We start from the raw sequence: 24,177 nt of genomic DNA, 5'->3' as shown, positions 1-24,177 counted from the left end.
CGCGGCCTGGGCGACGGGGCGGGGCCGCGCGCCCACGTGACCCTTCGCGTCCGGGGGAGGAGTTGCGCTCCCTCATCACGTGACCCGGCCACAGCTGAGGGCCCGCCAGGTACAATTCTACTTCAGGAGCTGGTGGGGTGGTCTGGTTCTGGCTCCAGGGGAGTTGATTCATTCTCAGGCAAGGCGTCATCATTCCTCCGTTTGAAAAACCATCGTCTTGCTTAGTGGGAAGAGTACACTGAGTCCTGTTTTTTAACCTGGATGGTGGGTACACGGGTGTTCTTTTATTGTTACTTTTTTTTTTTTTTTTTTTTTGGGCACTTGGGCCTCTTACTGTTGTGGCCCCTCCCGTTGCGGAGCACAGGCTCCGAACGGGCAGGCTCAGCGGCCATGGCTCAAGGGCCTAGCCGCTCCGCGGCATATGGGATCTTCCCGGACCGGGGCACGAACCCGTGTCCCCTGCATCGGCAGGCAAACTCAACCACTGCACCACCAGGGAAGCCCTATTGTTACTCTTTACACAAATAGATGGATCTTGAATGTCCCTTTGATAGCATCACAGCGCCGATTAGTGATGAGCTCTACTTTTTCCCAGGAACTCGGCAGCCTCCTTTTGGTACCCACCCTAAAAGCCGAAGGTGTTTAGCCACCTGGTAATCCCCGTTTTCCCTATACTTACAATCAGGGCCAAAACGGTGGTGCTTGGAAAAGTTCATTGCTCCGAACCTACCTGGGCATATTTTCACTGTGTTTTTTTTTTTCTAATCAAACTACTGTAGGTAAATATAAAAGTTGAATGTAAACTTTTTCAAGCCCTCAAGTGGAGTTTGCTTACCAGCAAGTAACGGATTATAACTAGCTTTATCTTTTACTCTTGCCTCAGGGCTTTTACTGGGAAACAATTTGGAATAATAGTTATCGTTTATTGGGCACAATCACTGGTCAGGAACTTTACTGCATTTTTTCAAATCCTCAGTGTCCCTAAGAGCTAGTATTGGCATTTCACAGATAAGAAAATCAAGGTTAAAAGAAGTAGTAATTTACCCAGATCAAACAGCTGCAAAACAGCAGGACCAGGATCAAAATCCAAGGTGTTTGACTTCAAAGTCCTTGCTCATTTCAGCTAGAGCTAGCTATTTAATTATGCTTTTTCCCCCCATAATTGTCCACTAACTTCATTCCTCCCCTTCTTTAGATGGAACTGTGTAGCAGATGTTCCAATCAACATAAACTGATATATAACTAAATTCAGTATTAATCCATTGACAAATCAAGATGCTACAGGCTTATGTAGCCACTTTTAAGGATGGGTGATTGCACAGGAGAAAATAATTTTAAAAAAAGAGGAAATAAAGTCAAATGAAGGGAGTATTTCAAAGATCACAGACCACATGACTCAGGATGTCAGCGTTCCACGGTATTTCCAGTCCAGGTTAGATGCTGTCCTGTGATGATTCAGCATTGTGGCCTTATGTTTAACACGGCATCTACCGCACTATTTGTTCCTTTACTTTATGCCCACTACACTGTAAGGGCAGGGACTGTGTTACCAAGACTTGTATTCCTAACCAAATATATAATGTTTGGTTAAGGAATATATTTTGTGAAGTTATGACGTGTCAGGTACAGTGCTAGGTACTTCTAATCTTGAGACATAGTCGGTATGACCCTCAATTTCACAAACAAACTGAACCTCTGAGAAATTAAAGAACTTAAAACAACTGGCAAATAGGTGGCACCAGTACACGTACTTCCAGAATATATTTTGAGTCAAGGCTCTGTTTGCAAGAACAAAAAAAGCACAGGCTTGTATTTCTTGCACCTTGTAGCAATAGGTCTCCACTTACATAAATTCTGAAGATGAACAATTTTTGTCTCATCTAAAATATTTAAGTTGCAGTCTCCCCATCCTGACTCTAGAATAAAAGACTGAGAATACAGGAAATAAGTTTAATTTAAATGTTGCTGAGGAAAGGTTATCTATATTATAGTATTACAGTACTGATAACTAAAATTCATGTCAGGCACCATTCTAAGTACCTTACATGTATGAAATAGATTTTTTATTCCACGGTACAAAAGTAGCAACTGAGGAAAATCTGCTAAGAGTGAATAGTCTCTATCACTGTATAATCATAATCCTTTACCTTTGGCAGAGACCTGCATACTATCCGGATGAAGGGCCATAAAGCCTTAGGAAAGATAAGCTGTAAGAGAACAGAGCCAGAGGTGGATCAAGTAACAGGAACATTCTTCCTTATCAGGATAAAATGTTTTATCACTTTTCGAGCAGTCATCTCAAATGGAAAGAGACAGGAAAGAACATGGTTAAATGATGGAAAATGAAGTAAGAAAGGGAGAAGCTGACCATAATCTTATAGCTGCAACATTATGAAGGTAAGGTCTGACCTACAATAGGGATGAGGTAAAAGATACTTATATATAGATCAAAGAATTTAAAATCCTAGTGAACTTGAATAACCAGCCATATAATAGGCATCTTGTTGTGGCTCATATCACAAAAGGCCATCAACGAATTAAGAAACGGTGAAATAAAGAGAGCAGTAGGTTTATTCTTGGTAGACAGCTCATGCTGCTTCTTGTCCATCCAAAAAAAAAAAAGTGGGTGGGAAGGGGCATTCAACCTCAAGACTTTACTTCACAATGTGGTTCCAAATGCCTCTCCACAGCATACATGACACCCTCCTCCACACTGGAAGAGAAAAATCCAGTTCACCACATTTGAGTGTTGTTATTTTTAGCATAAACTTTTGTTCTTCTGTAAGAAGCATTGCTCTAGATTCAAACCACATGAATGTTTTTTCCATTATATAATCATTTAAAAAATCACCTATGAATTGGAACTTGACATGATACACTGATAGTTTAGGATCATTTTTCACTAGTCCCATGTTCTTGTAGTTGATTTCAAATGTTTGGTACAGGTGATTATAAGACAATGTATTCCATGGAAACAACATTCATGCTGGAATCATAAAATCACATTTGTGATATAGTCTTTTTAGAAGTCTGTTTTTAACTTTTGTCCTCAGGAGTTACTTTCTTCTTGCTGTTCTGACCAGTGACCTTTTTCCTGTGACAATGAAAGGAAAGTTGAATTAGAAATTTTAGATATATGTACTTTCCAAAACTCTACCAGTTTAATAAACATTTACTGAAACCTCCTGTATAATCAAGTATACGAGGCACTAGGAACACAAAGATGTGTCTTTGCCCTTTAGAAAACCACATCCACCTAAGTGAGACAGAAACACCACAGTAAACTAAACTACAACATGGTATAAAAGACAGATTCTGATCCTGAATTAATAAGAAGAGTTCACATTGATTAAATGCCAGATAGTTTATAAGTCATTTATATGTATCAACTCAGATAGTCTTCCTAACTTACAAAGAAGTTCTATTATTATCCTCATTTTACAGATGTGGAAAATGAGGTAGAGTGGTTAAGTAACTTGCTGATCATCACACGCTGGTAATAAATATTAGACATGACACTGGTAAAAATTTTAGACATGACAGTCTGATTTTAGAGTTTGGTGAATGGTGAATGTCATCAACTAACTGTTAACACAGGAAAAGGAAAAAAAGTTTTGAGAAAATCATCAATATTCACATACTACAGTATAGTAATGCAAAGTTCTTAGATGTATATCAGTTCATTTAATCCTCCACCAACTCTGAGTGGCAGAGTTGGTATTATTTATATAACTATTTCCATTATATATAGGGGGAAAGGGGCTTAGAGAGGTGAAGTGACTTGTCCAAAATCACACAGGAAAAGGTGTTATTAGAGCCAGTTATTCTGGCTCCAAATCCAATCTCCCCTACGCCCTACTACACCAGTTTGAGTTTGCAGTGCCTGAAGTGACACCCACTAGGCAACAGGCTTCAGGTTTATAGCTCAGTTGGGAAGCTGGGCTTGAAGATATGGACTTAAGATTTATCAGCATAGAGTTGAGGCCACAGGTGTGGGTAGGATCATTAAAGCAACATCTACAGTGCAAAGGTAAGCTAGATTCAGATCAGGTCTTGTTTGTATGCTATGTTAAGAAGTATGGCCTTTAAATGTGAAGAAAATAGAGAGAGAACCAAAGCATCTTAAGCAGGGGGCTAGTGACAAGGTTTATACCAGGTGTCCTCAAAGTCTTAGCGCAGCTTTAAGTTTTAATAACCTCAGATCATAAAAGCTACAAACTTACAAAAATCAGCAATTAAAGTGTCATTATTTAAGATATTGATTTTATTATTACAGTTCAACACAGCCATGATCTTATGCTCTAGTCAATTTTCGACCTTTGTAAAAACTTTTATCAGCTGCTGCTCAGTGCCTGAAAGGATTGCATTTCCAATCCTAGCTTTAAGATCACCCAAAGAATGAGGTTCTGATGTGTACGCAACAATTCTGCAGCAGACCACCACAAGAAAAAGTCTAATGAGACAGATAAGGTGACCAAGCAGGGCAACCTTCTCTACCTATCCACTGGTCTGTCACCCAGGAACTGTTGCCACAAAGAATAAAAATAAAAATGTATTAAGAACGCACAAAACTGAATAAGTACAAGTTAAATTAAAATAATCTTTCAAATGATGTAGTTTTGTAAGGTTTTAACATTTATTCTTCCCAAGTTATTAAAGCTTAAAACCACCAAACCCTTTGGGACACTCTGTACAGTCTATGTACTGGGGCTGAACATTATTTCCCACAATCAATACAAAATGTCAGGCAGACTCTCACTCAGAAGGAAAGTACAGGTTTTCTCTCCTGGGTTCACCTTGTTCCTTCTACATGCCTAAATTTTACCCATCCTTGAACATAATTCTACTTCCTTGAAACTTCCTGTAACTATACCAATCCATAATGATTTTTTTCCCTTCTCTAAACTTGTTTTATTTAAAAATTATTCTCTAATTTTTTTCATGTATATTAATCTCCTTTCCCTAACATCAGGAAAGGGGTCCCATTTTACATCCATTCATACACCTTACTACATATTATATATGTAGTAAGACTGAAGATGGACAGTGGACAGGTGGACATTTACTTGGTAAATGCCTACATTTTATATATGTTATATATTAATTGGTACTGACAGAATTTGAAGAGTGTCATTTCTCTTTAAATAGTGGAAAGAATAGTACTGTGCAGAATATTTTAGCCCACCCCTATGAAATCATGTAGTTTCCTGGCAGTAATAGGCAAAAGAGGTAGTCCTGTGTGTACGCTAAGAAAAAAAAAAAATCTATGCTTTAAAATCCTCAAAAACTCAGCTAAATGACTACAAATTTACCCAAGTCATACTGTTCAGAGGTGTTACAATGTGCTTCAGCATAAGCCCAAGATCCTACTGAAATCCTGCCCAGAATATGGAGCTTGAAGGAAGACTCCATCAATGTGAGTCAGCAGTCCTAACTATTGGCCTCAGTAGTGTGCCCAGATACAGGCTGTGTGGAGATGGTGGACAGTGCAATTCTAATTCATAGTGAATTGAAATCATAATTTCAAAGATGGAGAAAAACAGATCATTAATATACAGATAAAGAAAAATTCCAAGATTGAATTATCCAAGTTTCCAAATCACAGGCAACCTAAGATATATTACTTTTATTACATTCTATAATGGACTGTAGACCTATCAAATTCTACTCCTAAAAATCTATCCTAAGGAAAAATAATGCTTGGGTTATAAGAATATGCCAGAATCAAACAGTAACTTTTACCATATACTTACCGTTTATCCTTAGCTTTTTCTAAGAAATATTTTGGAGTTGTACTAATGCTCTCCCTTTCCAAAGGCTTCTTAATCATCTTTTTCTTTTGTTTACTGAAAGTTACAAAGAAAGAACTGAATTAAGTGCAACTTAATTTAAAAGAGCTAAAACTAGTTTTGGTTCTTTGGTTCACAAAATTCGTTTCCTTCATCCACTTACAGGTTTACAGTGACACCACTGTATACACTTTAATATACTAGGTTACCTAACAGCATCTAGAGAGGTAACCCAAAGGGATGATAAATTCAACCAATTTTTTAAAAGGCACTGATTATGATTAAAATATGTCATGTGTCACTCTTATATCTTGTGCTAACAAACACCAAAGTTTGATTTTGGCCAATTAACTGCTTTTTACCAGTTTTATGAATTAGAACAAAATCTCAGCATATTTCACTCACGTTGAATAATACTTTAAAAATCTGAATACTTAAAATTTCAAGGATGAAAAACTGGCAGGGAAAGAACAGACAGGAATCACAAATATTTAAAAGGAAAATTTTTAATCTTGAAATGTTCTAAAAATAGTAGTATTATTAGAACTATAATGTATAAGAGTGTGAAATCAAGAATATATATGTAAAGAGAGAGAGAGAGAGAGAGAAGCTCCAGGTAAATTAAAGATTGTACCTTAGTAGCTTTTGGAAACCTTTTATGTATTCTGGGACAGGACATCCGGCCTGCTGTATAACATTGGCAACACTGAAAAAGGTACCCGTAAACGTAAATTTGTATCTTGTCAAACTGATGTTTATGTACATAAACCCTTTGCACAATACAAGAGGAACTAAAACTACACAAACAAAAAAGTAATCCAGTAAAGTGTTCTGATAAATTATTACCAATTATTACCAGATGCAGTCATATTGGATTACTGAGAGAATGGTCTGCTGGACTAAAATCAATGTCTTGATGAAAATTTTAGATAGCAGCTGTTTCTACTCAATATTTAACAAGCCCTAAAAAGCTACTAAGCCCAGTATTGGATGAGACGCTGACTGAAGTCAGAGTCACACTTAAATTTATTAAATGATAAGGCTTGACATGGTCTCAAGCTTCTCATGTATACAGTTAAGTCCCCTACACATGAACCTTCAAGTTTTGAACTTTCAAAAGATGTAAACATGCATTCGCATGCCCAATCAGGTAAATTAGTTCACATGTCTGGCGTACATTGTCATATGCATACATCCTCTACAAGGGGTTGTGCTTTTGTGTACTTTACTGTACAGTACTGTATACAGTACAGTAGTACAGTATCTTTGTTTCAAGCCCAGGATGTCCGGAAGCAAGCATAAAAGCAGCGGTGATGTAGCTGGTACTGCTAAGAAGTGCCAGCTGTTGTACTGTACTACTGTACTTTTCAAGGTACTGTACTGTAAGATTAAAAATGTTTTATTTTGGGGTTTGTTTTTAATGTATTATTTGTATGAAAACTATTAAAACCTATTACAGTACGTACTATATAGCCTGTTGTGTTAGTTGGGTACCTAGGCTAACTTTGTTGGACTTATGAACAAACAGGACTTAATGAACGCACTCTCGGAACCGAACTTGTTTGTATGTAGGGGACTTACTGTAGTAACTTATTCAATCCTTACAACCCTTTGTAGTAAATACTACCATTATATCCATTTCCCAGATGGAAAACTGAGGTACACAGTTGCACTGATATGGGGGTCTTCAGATGCACATGCTTGGAGTCGCTGAGAACTCAGGTGAATATAGGCTGTTGGAATGTACTCCCCTACACACCACATGTGAAAGTCTGATCACAGCAAAATCAAGGCTGACAGAGCCAAGGCTCAGAAGGCATGAAGCAAAATCTTCGCCGAAACTGATAAACAGAATAAAGTACAAACCGCCTACATCCACAACTCAACTTCATTTGTTAGAAATATGAACTGTTGCCAATTATCATCAGCCTAAAATTTCTGTAGGCAGCCCAAATGTAGGAAACTCAGCTTCTATATTAAAATCTATGACGATGGGCTAAATTAAGATAAGATTCTAAAAGTGTATCTATCATAGGTTACCCAGGCTTCAAGGGGCTACAGTTGAATATGAGAGTGTGTTACTAAAACAGTTTTTCCTCTATGACAGGTGATCCTGGGACTAAACATAAAACTCCAGCTGCCCCTAAGACTAATGGGAAGAATACACCCATGCTAAGAGATCATTTTGACGGGGCTATTAAGAGACTCAGGGGTTAACTTTAAACTATTAATTAATCCCAAAACCTTAATATTACATTTTGAGTAATATCAAGTGATGGCTATTGGGAGAATTCTGTGAGTCTGAAACTTTTTAAAAAAATTAATTAATTTTTGCCTGCATTAGGTCTTTGTTGCTACGTGTGGGCTCTTTTTAGTTGCAACGAGTGGAGGTTACTCTTTGTTGTGCACAGGTCTCTCATTAAGGTGGCTTCTCTGGTTGTGGAGTACAGGCTCTAGGTGCACAGGCTTCAGTAGTAGTTCTGGCACATGAGCTCGGTAGTTGTGGCTCATAGGCTCTAGAGCGCAGGCTCAGTAGTTGTGGTCCACAGGCTTAGTTGCTCCATGGCATGTGGGATCTTCCCAGACCAGGGCTCGAACCCGTGGTCTCCTGCATTGGCAGGTGGATTCTTAACCGCTGTGCCACCAGGGAAGCTCATGAGTCTGAAACTTAATGACTATTCCATTGTGAATACTTCCAAAATCTAACAATGGAAGGGCAAAAACGAGGCCCTTTGATCATTTTTCTTTTTTTCATGGCTAAGGTTTGTTTGACTAATACCATAACAGAATTTGGGACACAGCCATTTTGTAATTATCCGTTAACTGTGTATGAGAATAATGAATCAATTTTGCCAACTTAATGCTAAGTGTTTTATCCTAATTTACCTTCTTAATAATGGTTTATCATCTTCAGTGAAAAATGTAACAGCTTTTCCTTTATGCCCGGCTCTTCCAGTTCGACCTAAGAGAAATCAGACCATTAAAAAAACCCTACTTTTGGGCGAAATGGGACCTTCAAGAATCACATATGCAAGTCACTGGATTTTCAAAGCACTAAAAACGTGAGCATGCTGAAGGGACGGGTAGTGGTGCTAAGAGAGGTGAGTAGAGGGGTGGGGCACACGACTCACCTATCCTGTGGATATATTCCACTGAGCTGGTTGGAAAGTCATAGTTGATGACCAAGTTCACACCTTTAAAATCGATCCCTCTGGCTAGCAAGGCTGTACAAATAAGAACCCAGATTTTTCCTGCTCTGAAGCTATGGACTGTGTTATCTCTCTGGTTAACAGAACATATATTAAATGTTTTAGTACCACTCTAGGAATGGAAAACAAGTACTTCATAAATTTAATGCCAATTAAAAAAAATTTAGTTGTTCGTTATTGCTTTGAAAGTATGCATTTGACTTTACCTGTTGCTGAGTTCTGTCTGCATGAATAACATCCACATTAATACCTTCATATATGAGCTCATGAAAAAGTTCTTTAGCCCTTTCAATGGACTGAACAAAAACAAGAACAGGTGGATTGAAACCCTAAAAGAAAGCATACATAATCCATAATCAAGAATATAACTGCAGTATTTCATATGATTTTAGTTCATTTTAATTTAGAAATTGACAAATTTCTTAGACCAGAGGTCCAAGTCTGCCTCTCTCTTCCTCACCATACATTCTCTACAATGGGTTCTTTCTCTTGTTGTGGAGTACAGGCTCTCCATCTAATTCCAATAATCTTGTCTAATTAATTCCCCTTCATCTTTCTACAGCAATGGATGCCCACTCTTTGAAATAATCATCTGATTGCTTCTGTGCTTCAGAACATTTTTGTTTCTTCTTAAAATGTAATAGCTGTCATTTAAAAAATAATTAATTAATATTTGCCTGTGTTGGGTCTTTGTTTCTATGTGAGAGCTTTCTCTAGTTGCGGCGAGCGGGGGCCACTCTTCATCGCAGTGTGCGGGCCTCTCACTGTCGTGGCCTCTCTTGTTGTGGAGCACAAGCTCCAGACGTGCAGACTCAGTAGTTGTGGCTCACGGGCCTAGTTGCTGCGCGGCATGTGGGATCTTCCCAGACCAGGGCTCGAACCCGTGTCCCCTGCATTGGCAGGCGGATTCTCAACCACTGCGCCACCAGGGAAGCCCAGCAATAAAGTATTTTTAAGTTGAGGTATGTACATTGTTTTTTAGGCATAATGCTATTCACACTTAATAGACTACAATATACTGTAAACATAACTTTTCTATAAACTGGGAAACCAGAAAATTCCTGTGACTCACTTTATTGTGACATTGGCTTTACTGTGGTGGTCTGGAACAGAACCCGCCAGTGTGCTGGTGTGGAAAAAGGAGGCATTCAGGGCAGCAGGTAGGTCTTTCCCTGGCCTACCCCGAGCTGGGAACAGAAATCTTAATATATTCTGAGAGGAGAGCCTCTCCCCTTTGAGACAAGAGTTGCTCCAATGTGCTTCTTACCAATTTACCACTGGATTACTAAATATGACGCAGGAATAGCACTCAACCTCCCCCCCCCTTTTTTTTTTTTTTTAAAGTTTCTAAAACCTTTTATTTCAGCTGAAACATGGAAACAGCCAGGGCACAGAGGGGGCCCCACCCAGGAATCCTGCAGCAGGACCCCCTCAATAGCACAGCTCAGGGACCCAGGCCACAGCACTGACCACCCTACCTGGTGACAGGGAGGAGAGCTGGGAGCCCTGCAGCCAGTTCTGGATGGGAGTTAGGGTGTGGGCAGGGAGAAGCTGGGACAGAGAGACCCCCAAAACTGCCAGCAGGAGGCGGGAGACCCAGCAGAGCCCCAATCAAGGGTCTGCCAGGAAGTTAAGTGCTCATAATAAATCCGTCTTCCGAGGCTAGTAATACAAGTAATTGCTAGTAATATTACACCTAGTAATACAAGGCTTGGTGAACATTAACAAAACTCAAGAATGTAGTCCAAATATACCTTTTTAACAAGTTCTCTCATGGCCAGAAGTTTTCCAGTCTCAGACCCAACGAAGAGAAGCTCTTGTTCTACAGTCTCTACTGCAGAATTCCTAAGAAGAAAACATCCCTTGTAGTTTTGCAAGAGCCAATTTTTGTTTCCCCCCTTGAATTCTAAATAAATGAAAAAATTTACACATAACTCCAACAGAATGACCTTTTCCACTGTCAATATAAGTACCGAATTATTTATATTTTAACTTAAAGACAAAGTTGTTATTTTTAAATGTTTTATTCGTTCTTTTTAAAAATGTTTTAATCCAAGTATAGTTGATTTACAATGTTGTATTCGTTTCAGGTGTACGGCAAAGTGATTCCGTTGTGTGTGTGTGTGTGTGTGTGTATATATTATTTTTCAGATTCTTTTCCATTATAGTTTATTACAAGATATTGAATATAGTTCCATGTGCTATATAGTAGGACCTTGTTGTTTATCTATTTTATATACAGTAGTTTGTATCTGCTAATCCCAAACTCCTAATTTATCCCCATCTCTGCCTTTCTCCTTTGGTAATTGTAACTTTGTTTTCTGTCTGTAAGTCTGTTTCTGCATTGTAAATAAGTTCATTTGTATCACTTTTTAGATTCCACATATAAGTGATATCATATGATATTTGTCTTTCTCTGTCTGACTTACTTCACTTAGTATGATAATGTCTGGGTCCATCCATGTTGCTGCATGGCATTATTTCATTCTTTTTTATGACTGAATAATATTCCTCTCTCTGTGTGTATTTGTGTGTGTGTGTGTGTATGTATACCACATCTTCTTTACCCATCATCTCTCAATGGACATTTAGGTTGCTTCCATGTCTTGGCTATTGTAAACAGTGCTGCTATGAACACTGGGGTGCATGTATCTTTTCGAATTATAATTTTCTCCGGATATATGCCCTGGAGTTGAGATTGCTGGACCATATGGTAACTCTATTTTTAGTTTTTTAAGGAACCTCCAAACTATTTTCCATAGTGGCTGCACCAATTGACATTCCCACCAACAATGTAAGAGGGTTCCCTTTCTCCACACCCTCGCCAGCATTTATTCTTTTTTCTTTTTAAAATTTTTATTGGAGTATAGTTGATTTACAATGTTGTGTTAGTTTCTCTAGCATTTATTCTTTGTAGACTTTTTGATGATGGCCATTCTGACTGGTCTGAGGTGATACCTCATTGTACTTTTTATTTGCATTTCTCTAATAATTAGTGACGCTGAGCATGTCTTCATGTGCCTATTGGCCATCTAGATGTCTTTGGAGAAACGTCTATTTAGGTCTTTGAATGTTTTGTTATGATTATAAAAATGTTATCTCAAGAAAATTTAAAAAAATAAAGACATAAACAATAAAATAAATTACCCACAATTCTACCATTTTAGAATAAACGTTGACATTTTGTGTTCTAGTCATAAATTTTCATGTGTCTAATTGCTTACAAAATCTTTCTAAAAGTAAAATTATTGGGTAAAATGAGAACATTTTAAAGGGGGTTGTTACATATGCCTAAATTTTTTTCTTAATGGTTAGCAAAGGTTTATTTATTGACAAACAGTTGGGGTGAGGTATCTTTAGGCTTTATTAACACTCTATACCATGTGTAAATACTTTTTCCATTCTGTTATCTGCCTTTATAATTATGTTTATGGTTAATCTGTTCTATTTTTCTTTTTATACACAGGAGTTTTATGTTGAAAGTAGACAGGATATTCTTTACTATTTCATTTGGCTCCTTTTTTTACTTAACATGGTATTATAAGCACTTTTTTTTTTTTTTTTGTGGTATGCGGGCCTCTCACTGTTGTGGCCTCTCCCGTTGCGGAGCACAGGCTCAGCGGCCATGGCTCACGGGCCCAGCTGCTCCGCGGCATGTGGGATCTTCCCAGACCGGGGCACGAACCCATGTCCCCTGCGTCGGCAGGTGGACTCTCAACCACTGCGCCACCAGGGAAGCCCCTAAGCACTTTTTTATATAGCTACAATCTTCACTCTGACCATTTCATGTGTTGCATTATAGTATATCAAGTGGCAATATCATAATTTCATAAGACTTTTCTCTACCATTTAGCATAAATGCTCCCCAAAATATTTTTAAAAAGCAATTATAAATCAAGTGGCTCAGTAACATCAGCTTCCTTCCCCGTGGCCCTACTTTGTTAAGCCATCAGCGAGATTAAATCGTTTGGGTGGCCACAGAGCTCATGTCATACTTTGTGGATTGGAAAAACCAACTAAATGCATGAGGATAGATACATCAATATGACAATATGAGAATCTCCCTTTGGATTATTCTAAAATAGAAAATGCTTAATCAATCTTGACTTTAAAGCATATATTTCTTTCAGTCCAACTCTTTTTATCAATCTTAGGCCACACAACCTATCTCTTTTAGTCTAAAATAATGACTTGTGTTTTTTTAAAGAAATGAGTGGGATAATGTGGAAGAACAATTACCTTGCTCCAATGGAAACAGTAATGACATTATCCAAGTTGAGTCTGCACCACTGCTCAACATCATAGGCAAAAGTCGCACTGAACAAAGCTCTTCTGACCTTGTGGGATGTGCAGGCCAAGAAAATGGAAGCCAGCTGGTCTCTGAACCCAGTTTTGCCATCTTCAAACAGTTTATCTGATTCATCTACTACCAGCCATTCAACACTAAGAAATAACAAAAAACACTTGTGGGTGTTGAACTGAAAGATCCAAGATGCTTCACTACCTGTGGGAACACATGAAGAAGTCAAACCACAATGATGCTTCCCAGATCTACATATCATACCAGAAAAAGGTATAAGAAAAATAAGCAAGAAAAAGGTAAAAACAAGATAAATATAAATTAATGTACCTATTCCATTAGCCCCAAAGATATGAGGTTCCACTGGCAATGACAGCAGCTCAGATAAACCTTATGAACGCCATCACCATTGCTGAAAGATGTGAAAATTTCTAGGGGAATTCTGTACTAACTGCTTATCAGAATCTGTTAACTTTCTTCCAGACCAGAATAGTTACTTTTCTATAAATTTAATGAAATCCATTTTTCTCAGCATCAACATAGAAAGCTCCGAAGAGCAATAATACAAGTAATTGAGGACAAAATATAATCAATTTAATGAAAAACACACATAAAAGACATTATTAAAGTAAAGTACCTTGTTAAGTCTATTCCCGGAGGATCTTGCTTTAATAAATAGATTAGTCGATTTGGAGTCGTCACAAGAATATCTATATGGAAAAATAAATGGTACAAATTGCAAAAACAACATTCATCCCTCTTGAATTAGGGGATTAAGTCTCCTGAAGTTCCGTTAATAACCTCAGGTGGGGAGAAGTGGTTATATGCACTACACCAACAACACAATAAACTAATATACATATTTTTTTAATCCATCATAGCACGAACTACTATATCCTTACTCTCCTTTTATTTGATCTGCCTTCTCAGCTTCTAAGAGGCAAGAATACTATAATCCACCAGTTTGCTTATCAAACATTTGTTTGTTTTTCAGGAAAATACTTTCCTTAAATGCAATTTTACTCAGAAGCTCAAGATAAAAGACAAGTAAAACAGATTCTCTGGCTGATCTAAGAATAGGGATGTAAACCAGTCTTATCTGCAAAATATTTCCATGGCAGATTAACTATCAATAGAATAAGCAGGGATTCTCAACCTCAGCACTACTGGCATTTTGGTTCAGACAACTCCTTGTTATAGGAGGCTGACCTGTGCGTTGCAGGATGTTTAACAGCATCCCTGGCTTCTGTCCCTATACTAGTAGCACCTCTCCCCAGTTGTGACAACTTAAAATGTCTCCAGATATTGCCAAGTATCTCTGGGGTAGAGGGTGAGGTGGGGGTGAAGGGCAGAATCATCTCTGGTTGAGAACCACTGGAATATACTTATATTAACTACTGGGTGGGGGGAAGGAGGAGATCTCTTTCAGCTTTTCTAAAAATCAAACTAACTACACTTTAAGAACTTCTAGGTAGCAATTAGGATACTTGTAATTTCTAAATCCCTTACATCTCAAGCATGAACCCCTTACCAAATTTCTTAGATGATTTAGGTCCAAATTTCTTGGCTGCAACTGTTGCTTTGTGGATCATGTGTATCCTGAATCCTGTTCCCTCAGATATTTTTACTAACTCTCGGTGAATCTAAAACAGAAAATGATATAAACATTTGCTGCTAAAATACTTGGATAAGATGTATAGTCTCTTTTTCATTATTAACAAAATAAATCTACTATCAACCCATAAATACCTGAAATTAAGCCCACAGTAATCTGTAGATTAACCTGGAATCTCAGCATTTTGGAACGTCAATACTAAGTAAGATTTAGTAGTTTCTTCCGGTCTAGTAAACTAGTTCCAAGAGATAAAACCAAAACTCTTCCATTCTGTTACGTATTGTTTGTAGAATACAGTACTGTTACAAAACTGTTTCATACTTGGCATGTATTTTGTATTAAGCACATTGGGAGGGTGGAGTGGATCATTGTATAGTTTTACTTTCTCGAAAACTGAAATGAGGTTTCATTTTTCTGGGTGAGGAAAAAAAGTTTTAGAGGGGAACTATATATTATAGTAGCCTTCCAACTTCAAGGATCTTAGAGCATATACCAAAGTATAAATGTTAAGAACAACATATTTCATAAAGCTGAAAAGACTTAAGACTTGCCCATATGCAGTAAGATACAGAGAAGTGTGCTTTGAACAGAATACATGACCATGAGAAAGACACAGGCCTTACTCTTTTGGACCTTTCTATTACCCTCAAATAAGAAAGATGACTGACAAACACAAACACAACCTCTTCAGAAACTACCAGTCATACCTGGCTGGCAAGTTCTCGTGTTGGTGATATAATCAGGGCTCTGAAGCCTTTGTTTGTGGGTTGTTTCAGCTGCATTAAAATAGGAATGCTAAAAGCCAAAGTCTTTCCAGATCCAGTAGGAGCAGAAGCCAGAAGTTCTCGACCCTAAAAACAGAGTATATTAAGTACAAGGAAGAGTACATAAATTTTTCAGAGCCCAGTCAAATAATGCTACCAGCCATAAAAATAACAAAATTATACATAATAAATCCAAACACTCACATTCCCATCACTCTTGTAACTTATCCCGTATTTGCTTTTCTACCCACCCCTACTACAACAGCCCCAACAGAGTTTCTGAGCATTATTACTAAAGTTCATTTGAACTGGGTAAAGAAAGTAGATAACTAAAACTCAAAGATGATTCACAACCTTATTTCCATTATTTCAATTTTTCTTTCCCCTAAACCTCTTTATCAAAGCAAAATTACAAAACCAACTTTTTGGCCTGATATCTGCATTGCTCCATCCTTAAGGAACGTTTTAACAAATAACAGAACGGCTAAAAGTAAGAAATAAAAAGTGGTAAAAACCTGAGTGACAGAGTCATTTATAGGTGACAATCTTCAAAAAGTCACTGTGATTTATTTATTTTTTTTGTCACTGTGATTTTTAAAGCTTTAAGTGAAGGTCACTACAGAAACAGCCTTAAATGAAAACTAAAAGCAAATTTACTATGTTAGTCAACAACATCATTCAAATATATTCTGATTTCAATTCCCAAAGAAAATGAAAAGGATTAGTATGGATGAGGAGAGAGGGAACTCATATCCTTTGGCTACTAGAACTGAAGGCCATCTTGGTTATGTTGGGGAAAAAAGTCAGCTCTCACCACTACAAAAAGAAACCTCAGAAAAACTTAATTTCCAAAAATCTAAGTTAACTCATACCTCTATCAACAACACATAAACAAATTATGGTATATTCATACAACAGAATACCACTCAGTAACAAACTACTGATATACGCAACATGGAGGAATCTCAGAAACAGTATTAGAGTGAAAGAAACCAAAAAGAGTAAATAATGAATGATTCCACTTATATGATTCTATAAGAGGCAAAACTAAAACATGGCAATAGAAACCAGAAAAGTGCTTACCTCTGGGCGGGGGTCAGGTGAGGACTGAATGGAAGGGGTATGAGAGAACTGTCTGGAGTGACAGAAATGTTACACACCTTCACTGAGTTGATGGTTACATAGGGTATGCACTGTTGAAACTCACTGAACTGTGCACTTAAAATCTATGCGTGTTTTGGGTACTTAAATAGACTTCAATAATAAAAAGTACTGGGATAAAAACAAAGTCAAGTTATGTATAACAATTCTGTATTTCTGAAATAGTTCTTGAATATTACAAACTAAATCATGGATGAAAAAACAGATCATAGTCCCTATCCTCAGAAGATTAACACTCTTAGTTAAATGGAAAAGATGAATATAATTAGTGCAAATACACAGTAAAGTGTAAGACAAATGTTGCAAGAAAAAGAAAACACATGAAGAACTGGGTGGTAGGGGAAACAGTGTTGGTAAAGGAAAAAGATCACATCTCGCAGCAGTGATCAAGACAAATCTTACGGAGGCAAAGGTATTAGAGATGGACCTTGAAAGCAAGGGTAGGATTTCAACAAGGGGAGATAAGGCAGAAAGGAAGATTTCAAAGACAGAGGAAAGAGAATGAACACACACACACACACACACGCATACTCATTTACAGGCCTTCATCCTCACATGCAGTATAACTGGAATGGCTTGCATTTGGATTGGCGTAGGCATCTGGAAGCCTGCATCTAGAATGTTCTGAAGCAGTCGAGAATTGATTTTAAATTCCTGGTCAAGTTGCTGAAATGTAGCAATTGGGTCAGGAAGATCAGTTCCTTGGACATGAATTTTATGTTTATTCCGGAAGAAGTTTATCTGAAAAGTGAAATAAAGGAGTCGCCATGAATGTGGTCAAATACATTGTCAGATGTTGTAAAGCAACAGTAACGGTTTCTGGGATAAGCTTTAGTAACATATGAAACTTTCTGGTTAAATTCCAATCCCTACAAGATATAGATATTAGGTATAATTTGTGCCCTTTCATAGAAGGAAGACCTTCATAACAATGAAACCTATCTATCCACACTTTCCTCATATTAATGTGTCAATGCCATGAATAATGTGTTCATATTAACGTGCTACTGTCACAGTCACAATCTTATATAAACTTCTAGAAGGCAGGCACTGAATCAATCTATTGTCTTTATATGGCACTTAGCAGACAAGTGGCAATGCTTTTTAATGATCTACCCTAAACTCTACTTAATAAGACTGAGTGCCAAAAGCAGAGTCAAGTAATGTTGATTTTTTTTGTTTTCCCATTCTCTGATCCAGACAGCCAAATTCTAGATTCAGAACTACTAAATGAGCTGAACAATACTCTCCACCTGCAATACGGCAGGAACGCAGCAAACGCGACAATGGCATATTTCTCATTTCTTCTGAATTCTACTCCTCCTAGTCCTAATTTATAAAATAGGTTTCTTAAGAATTCTAACTCTCAAATCCCTGTCAGAGGAAATCCTTCTAAACCAGTGTGAGCTTAACATAAAGGAGAAAGGGGGCCAATTTTACATTTATCAAAAGGGAATAAGAAATTTAAAAAATTTAATTCTAAACACATCATCAATTTTGATCTAAGTTTCAAAATTTCAAGATACTTTCAAGAATTTTAAACTTTAAAAATTTCAGCCACAGCACAAATACTACTTTGCTTTAAGTTTCCATTAAAGTAAAATCTAATCTAACACAAGTAATCTTCTAAACAAAACCATACTCGCTTTTACCAACGGAATAACCCAAGGATAGTGAAAAAGTCATTAGGCCAGAAAAACAATTGGATGAAGACATTTTTCTAACCTTTTCTTTTCTGAGCTGCTCCAACTTTCCTGAAGTTAGTTTATTTTCTCTTTTAACTTTTTTATCTTCAATCTTTGCTTCCACAGATGATATCCACTGTATAGTAGAAACTTCTTGAGAAGTAATTTCTAAAATATTTTTTTTCAAAATTAAAAGATTTTAAGGGCAACATTCTTAAGTGGTACAAACAGGCCATACCCTCACACTAAACAAAAGAGAAAGTACTAGTGGTTGCAAATAGATGAAAGAAAGTAATAGGAGGTATAAAAATTGGGAAAGGAGAGGGACTTCCCTGGTGGTGCAGTGGTTAAGAATCTGCCTGCCAGTGCAGGGGACACGGGTTCGAGCCCTGGTCCGGAAAGATCCCACATGCCGCAGAGCAACTAAGCCCATGTGCCACAACTACTGAGCCTGTGCTCTAGAGCCCACGAGCCACAACTACTGAGCCTGAGTGCCACAACTACTGAAGCCCGCGCGCCTAGAGCCTGTGCTCTGCAGCAAGAGAAGCCACCCAATGAGAAGCCTGCGAACTGCAACTAGAGAAAAGCCCTCACGCAGCAACGGAGACCCAAGGCGGCCAAAAATAAAAATAAATAAATAAAGTTTTAAAAAAATTGGGAAAGGAGAAGCAAGTTGTGTGTTGGTAAAATCAGAGCCCTGAAGCTCACTCTCTTCCCTTTTTTTTCTTTTTAGTTATTTCAGCTTTGTAATATATACCTAAATGTACACTTGAAAACAATAAGGGATTAATTCAAAAACTATTTAAACAATAAGAGATGTCAATGAGGCAGCCAGCTTTTCTCTATCCACAACCAGCTAGAAAATAAATATGATGCAAGAAAAGATTTCACTTATAATAGCAATAAACACAACACAATACTTAAGGACTACTCAATATTATAAAGAAAGCAATTCTCACTAAAGCTATAAATAACACTAGCTCAATGAAAAGTAATGATAGGATTGTTTTGGTAACTGGAGTAGCTGACTTTAAAGTTTACATGGGAAAATAAATATGTACGAATACCTAAAAAATTCTAAGAAGAGTAGTGAGCAACGACTACTTCTGGAACTTCTTTTAAATTTTTTCAACTTCACCGATGTACAACCAACACAATAAACTGCATATATTTAAAGTATACAATGTGATGCATTTTGACATTATGTATACACCTGTTAAACCATCACCACATTTAAGACTATTTCCATCACTTCCCAAAATTTCCTTGTGGCCCCTTATAATGCATCAGTCCACCCCTAGGTAACAACCTGTATTCTTTCTTTTTCTTTTTTTTTTTGGCCGTGCCGCACAGCATGTGGGATCTTAGTTCCCTGACCAGGGATTGAACCTGTGCTCCCTGCAGTGGAAGAGCAGAGTCTTAAACACTGCACCACCAGGGAAGTCCCCTGTTTCCTGTCACTGTTGATTAATTAGCTTTCTTTTCCTGGAATTTTATATAAATGGAATCATATAGTATTTAATAAATTTAGTCTGGTTTCTTTCACTCAGGATAGTTATTTTGAGATTCATCCATGTTGGAGCATGTATCAATAATTTTAACTTTTTATTTACAAGTAGTATTCCATTGTATGGATATACAATTTGTTTATTCTCCGCTTGCTGAAGGACATTTGGGTCATTTCCAGTTTGGGGCTGTTACATATAAAGCCACTATGAACACCTGTGTACAAGTCTTCGTGAGGACACACGTTTTCCTTTCTCTTGGGTAAATTCTAGGAGTGGAATAGGTGGGTCACATGGTAACTGCATGTTTATTAAAAAAAAAATCCTTTTCAATTTCTACCAAAAAAGCCTACGAGAGTTTTAACTGGGTTTGCACTGACTCTATAGATCACTTTAGGGAGAAAATATCCAGTTGCCCAATCAATAAAAAGAGTATGCCATACCACTCTATTGGAATTTATAAAGTAAGGCCACATTAATTAACACAAGCTACTACTGGTGTAGGAATACAGAATTAGAAATAAATGAAATAGAGTCAAAAGACCCAAATATATATGTGAAATAAGTTACAACAAAAGTTGTATTTAAATCCAACGGGGAGAAGATGTAATATCAATATATTAGGACAATTAGTTAGCCATCTGGAAAAAAATTAATTAGTTCCTCATTCATTCCTTATACCAAATAAAATCCCAGAGGGTCAAAGATTTCAATATAACAAAATGAAACTACAAATAAGAAAACATGGGAGAATTTTTTTAAAAATAAGCTTAATGCTTAGAATGCAAAAACAAAACCAAAAAACCATGAAGGAAAAGATAAATTTAACACATAAAATGGCAATAAATAAATAAAGATGATAAGTGACAAGGGACAAACTAGAAAACATATCTGCATACGTAGCATGCTAGAATAGAGCTAATTTTCTTAATATATATAAGGCCTAACAAATTAAGAAGAGACAGATGAACAATATTAACAGGAAAAAGGTGCAACACTACATGAGGAAGCAAATTAATATAAAAAGGAAACTCGTACATCGCTGGTGGGCATCACCAATTGGAATGACTTCTTTTTTTGGAAAGACTTCTTAAAAAAATAAAATTTTGCTCCCTTTCATGAGACAGTTGGCATTAATAGACCTGAATCATTACTCATCCACAAGATCTTGAATTTTCCAATTAAAACTATATATATGTCTATCCACACTTGTTGCTAAATGGTTATAGGACATATCTGTGTGATTCTGGTTGCCCAGGAAAACAGGGCAACCTAAGCTGGTGTCAGGTCTTTTTTCAATTCATCTCGGTGGAAGGCTTTATTAAACTTCCTTGTAGCCAGGAAAGTAACATGACTTGTTAACTAAGAAATTCCACTCCTAAGAATTTATCAGACAGATATACCCACACATACACACAAAGTAAAACATTTATTGCAACACTGTAACAGTAAAAGTGAGGAAACAAACTAAATGTCCATCACATAGGAACTTGTTAAATCAGTTATGGAATATACAACGGGATACTATGCTATGTTAAAATGAACAAGGCAATGCACTTCCTACTCATTCCAAACAATCTCCAAGATATATCATTTTTTATAAAAGGAGTAGGGGTAGGGAAGGTTCAGAACAGAACAGCATACAGAGTACACTGTCATTCACATGTTTTAAGCGAGGTATAAATACATGTGAAAAGAATATCTCTAGGAAAATACCTAAGAAATTAATTAACAGTGGTTGCCTCTGGAGAATAGAGGACTAGAGACAAAACAGTGGGAAGAAAATTTACTTTTCACCATTGCATAACTTTTTAAAATCATGTGTAAGTATTTAGTTCATTAAAAAGGTAAAATGGCTAGGAAACTTAATAGATGTAATAGACAAAGAAAAAAGGTAAATACTCCTATTGTTGAGTACAGAAAAAAACCTTGTGAAAAACAGGCAAGGTATAAAAACAAACAAGTGACAAAACTTGAAATGTAAATATCCAACAAAGCCTATGAAAAGATGTTCAACCTCACCAGTTATCAAGAAAATACAGGGGCTTCCCTGGCGGCACAGTGGTTAAGAATCCGCCTGCCAATGCAGGGGATACGGGTTTGAGCCCTGGTCTGGGAAGATCCCACATGCCGCGGAGCAACCAAACCCATGCACCACAACTACTGAGCCTGCAAGCCACAACTACTGAAGCCGGCGAGCCTAGAGCCGCTGCTCTGCAACAAGAGAAGCTACCCAATGAGAAGCTTACGCACCGCAATGAAGAGCTGCCCCTGCTCGCCATAACTAGAGAAAGCCTGCGCTCAGCAACAAAGATTCAATGCAGCCAAAAATAAATACATTAAATAAATTAAAAAAAAAAAAAAAAGAAAGAAAATACAAATTAAAAAATAGTTTCACTCATGAGACTGGCTAAAATGTTAAGACCAACAGTATCCAGCATTGACATGGCTGTGGGAAGTCATTTTGCAACTGTTCAAAGAAAGAAATGCACATGCCCTTTCACCTAGTGAATTCACGTTTAGGATGCTAATTAGAGACATACAGCACCTGTACAAAAAGATATATGTACAGGTATCTTATTGTAGCAAATATTTGTAATCACAAATACCTGGAAAGAACCTGAATGCCATCCACTGACAAATAGCTGTATACTGTCTGAGGTGTAATCATAAGCTTGCATAATTTCTGTAACTGAAAAAAAAAAAAAAAAAAAGAAAAAAACCATACATCAAGCACGAACCTGAAGTCACCTTCTTCCTCTTTTTCTTGTTCTGCTCCCTCTTCCTTTCAGTTAGGCTCTCTTCATTTTTCTCTTCATCTTGTAGTTCCCGATGAGTTCTTGATGCTTCACACTCACCTGCGACAGACTTCTTGTTTCCAAAAAAGTCCAGTCCCTGTAGCACCTCCGAAGAACCAAAGTCATATTTCCTTTTTCCTATCTAAAACCCAGAAAATTTCAAATGAAATCTATAGACAGACTGGCACTGTTTTCACCCTAGCAGTGTTGGCTGTAAGGGTGTGGGTACAGTGACTCCCCATCTTTTTTTATCTTTCACCAAATATTTGTTTGAGCTGACAAGTGTATGTTTGGGCAATTGGAATCCAAGATGATATCTTTTCTGACCTTATAAAAGTAATAATAATCATCATAATAGCAACTAACACAAGCATAACACTTACATGCTGTCAGGCAGATTTCTAAGCATGTTTAGATATATTAAATTCCTTCTTCCTTCAACAACTCTAACGAGGGAAATAGCAATATTACAGATGAGAAAATTGAGGCATTAAGAGGTTAAGTAACTTGACCAAGGTCTCAAAACTAGTAACTGGCAGACCCAGGATTTTACCTGAATAATCTGGTTCCAGAGTTCAAACTCTTAACAACTACGCTATGCCGTCAGACAGAGAAAAGAAGAAACACACGTGTTGCACACACACACAAATGTCCCTAGTCCCAATACCAAGAAATCTTGATATTCAAGATTTTCCACAACTGGGCCCTAACTACTCCCGATTTCTCACTACTTCCCTATGTAAGATCTCCCATTTCTAAATCGCTCTTCTCATTGGTTACTTAACACGCCATGGAGTTGCGGGAATAAAAAAAAAAAACATGCCCACTAAAGGCATACGCATGCCAACACAAACCTGGAGAGACTACAGTGAAATCATCTGTTCTCTCCGTTTGGGGCTGTTTCTGTTTTTCAAATTCTTTTCCATCAGTTTCAGAGAAAAGATAACTTCTGAAAGTAGGATTCTAACTGTGCTTTGAATAAACTCAGAAAGGAGGCCGGGAGGAAACGTTTCCTTGCTAGACCCAACCAAGTCTACAGAAGGATGGGAAAAAGAGTTCATTCAGAAGGCTGCAGTAAGCTGAACGCCAAGGGAGGGAAAATGCCCCACAGCCAGGCCACGAGGTCTCCGAGTGCCGGCTCCCCCAGCAGCCAGTTCCTTCTCCGGCACCTGCCCCTTCTCAGTTACTCGGGCTTCTGACGCCTTGCACACAGTACCTTGAATCGGGCAGCGTCCGCCGAGAAGCGTCTCACGTCGAATTTGGCCCCCGCGCCGAGCCGGCGAAACAGATCGTGAGCATCCATCTTTTCCCAGAAAGCTCCGCGGTCCCACTGCGCCTGCGCAGAGGACTC

The 24,177-nt window shown here is 37.6% G+C and overlaps 1 protein-coding gene and 1 long non-coding RNA gene across 3 annotated transcripts; one reads left to right on the top strand and one right to left on the bottom strand.

Moving 5' to 3' along the window:
• The first annotated feature begins 57 nt into the window (after positions 1-57).
• LOC136793168 (uncharacterized) lies at positions 58-8,890 on the top strand. The gene is made up of 4 exons (XR_010838069.1): positions 58-109; positions 2,157-2,397; positions 7,436-7,511; positions 8,746-8,890. It is a non-coding gene; the product is annotated as an uncharacterized lncRNA (long non-coding RNA).
• On the bottom strand, positions 2,554-24,177 carry DDX52 (DExD-box helicase 52). Of its 2 annotated transcripts, XM_059048633.2 has the most exons (15): positions 24,043-24,177; positions 22,770-22,968; positions 18,564-18,691; positions 17,394-17,579; positions 15,621-15,764; positions 14,830-14,941; positions 13,936-14,008; positions 13,238-13,441; positions 10,753-10,843; positions 9,205-9,327; positions 8,921-9,071; positions 8,676-8,751; positions 6,424-6,495; positions 5,754-5,846; positions 2,554-3,094 (listed from the first exon to the last, which is right to left on the bottom strand). In XM_059048633.2, the coding sequence occupies exons 1-15, from the start codon at positions 24,127-24,129 to the stop codon at positions 3,037-3,039; spliced, it is 1,797 nt and encodes a 598-aa protein (XP_058904616.1). In that variant the 5' UTR covers positions 24,130-24,177; the 3' UTR covers positions 2,554-3,036. The 2 variants fall into 2 exon arrangements, with proteins under 2 accessions (XP_058904616.1, XP_066876874.1); XM_067020773.1 differs by lacking the exon at positions 6,424-6,495.

The sequence above is a fragment of the Kogia breviceps genome, chromosome 19, assembly GCF_026419965.1.
Source record: "Kogia breviceps isolate mKogBre1 chromosome 19, mKogBre1 haplotype 1, whole genome shotgun sequence".
Lineage (NCBI taxonomy): Eukaryota > Metazoa > Chordata > Mammalia > Artiodactyla > Physeteridae > Kogia > Kogia breviceps.
This window is presented reverse-complemented; position numbering and strand designations above follow the sequence as displayed.

Bases quoted from the DNA above. Each gene is read 5' to 3' on its own strand.
- DDX52 (XM_059048633.2), bottom strand. From the start codon at position 24,129: ATGGATGCTCACGATCTGTTTCGCCGGCTCGGCGCGGGGGCCAAATTC. The intron at 14,942-15,620 runs GTATGACTGGTA...TTTCTGTTTTAG, and splicing joins CACGAGAACTTGCCAGCCAG to ATTCACCGAGAGTTAGTAAA. The intron at 9,072-9,204 runs GTAAAGTCAAAT...TCTGTTAACCAG, and splicing joins CAGACAGAACTCAGCAACAG to AGAGATAACACAGTCCATAG.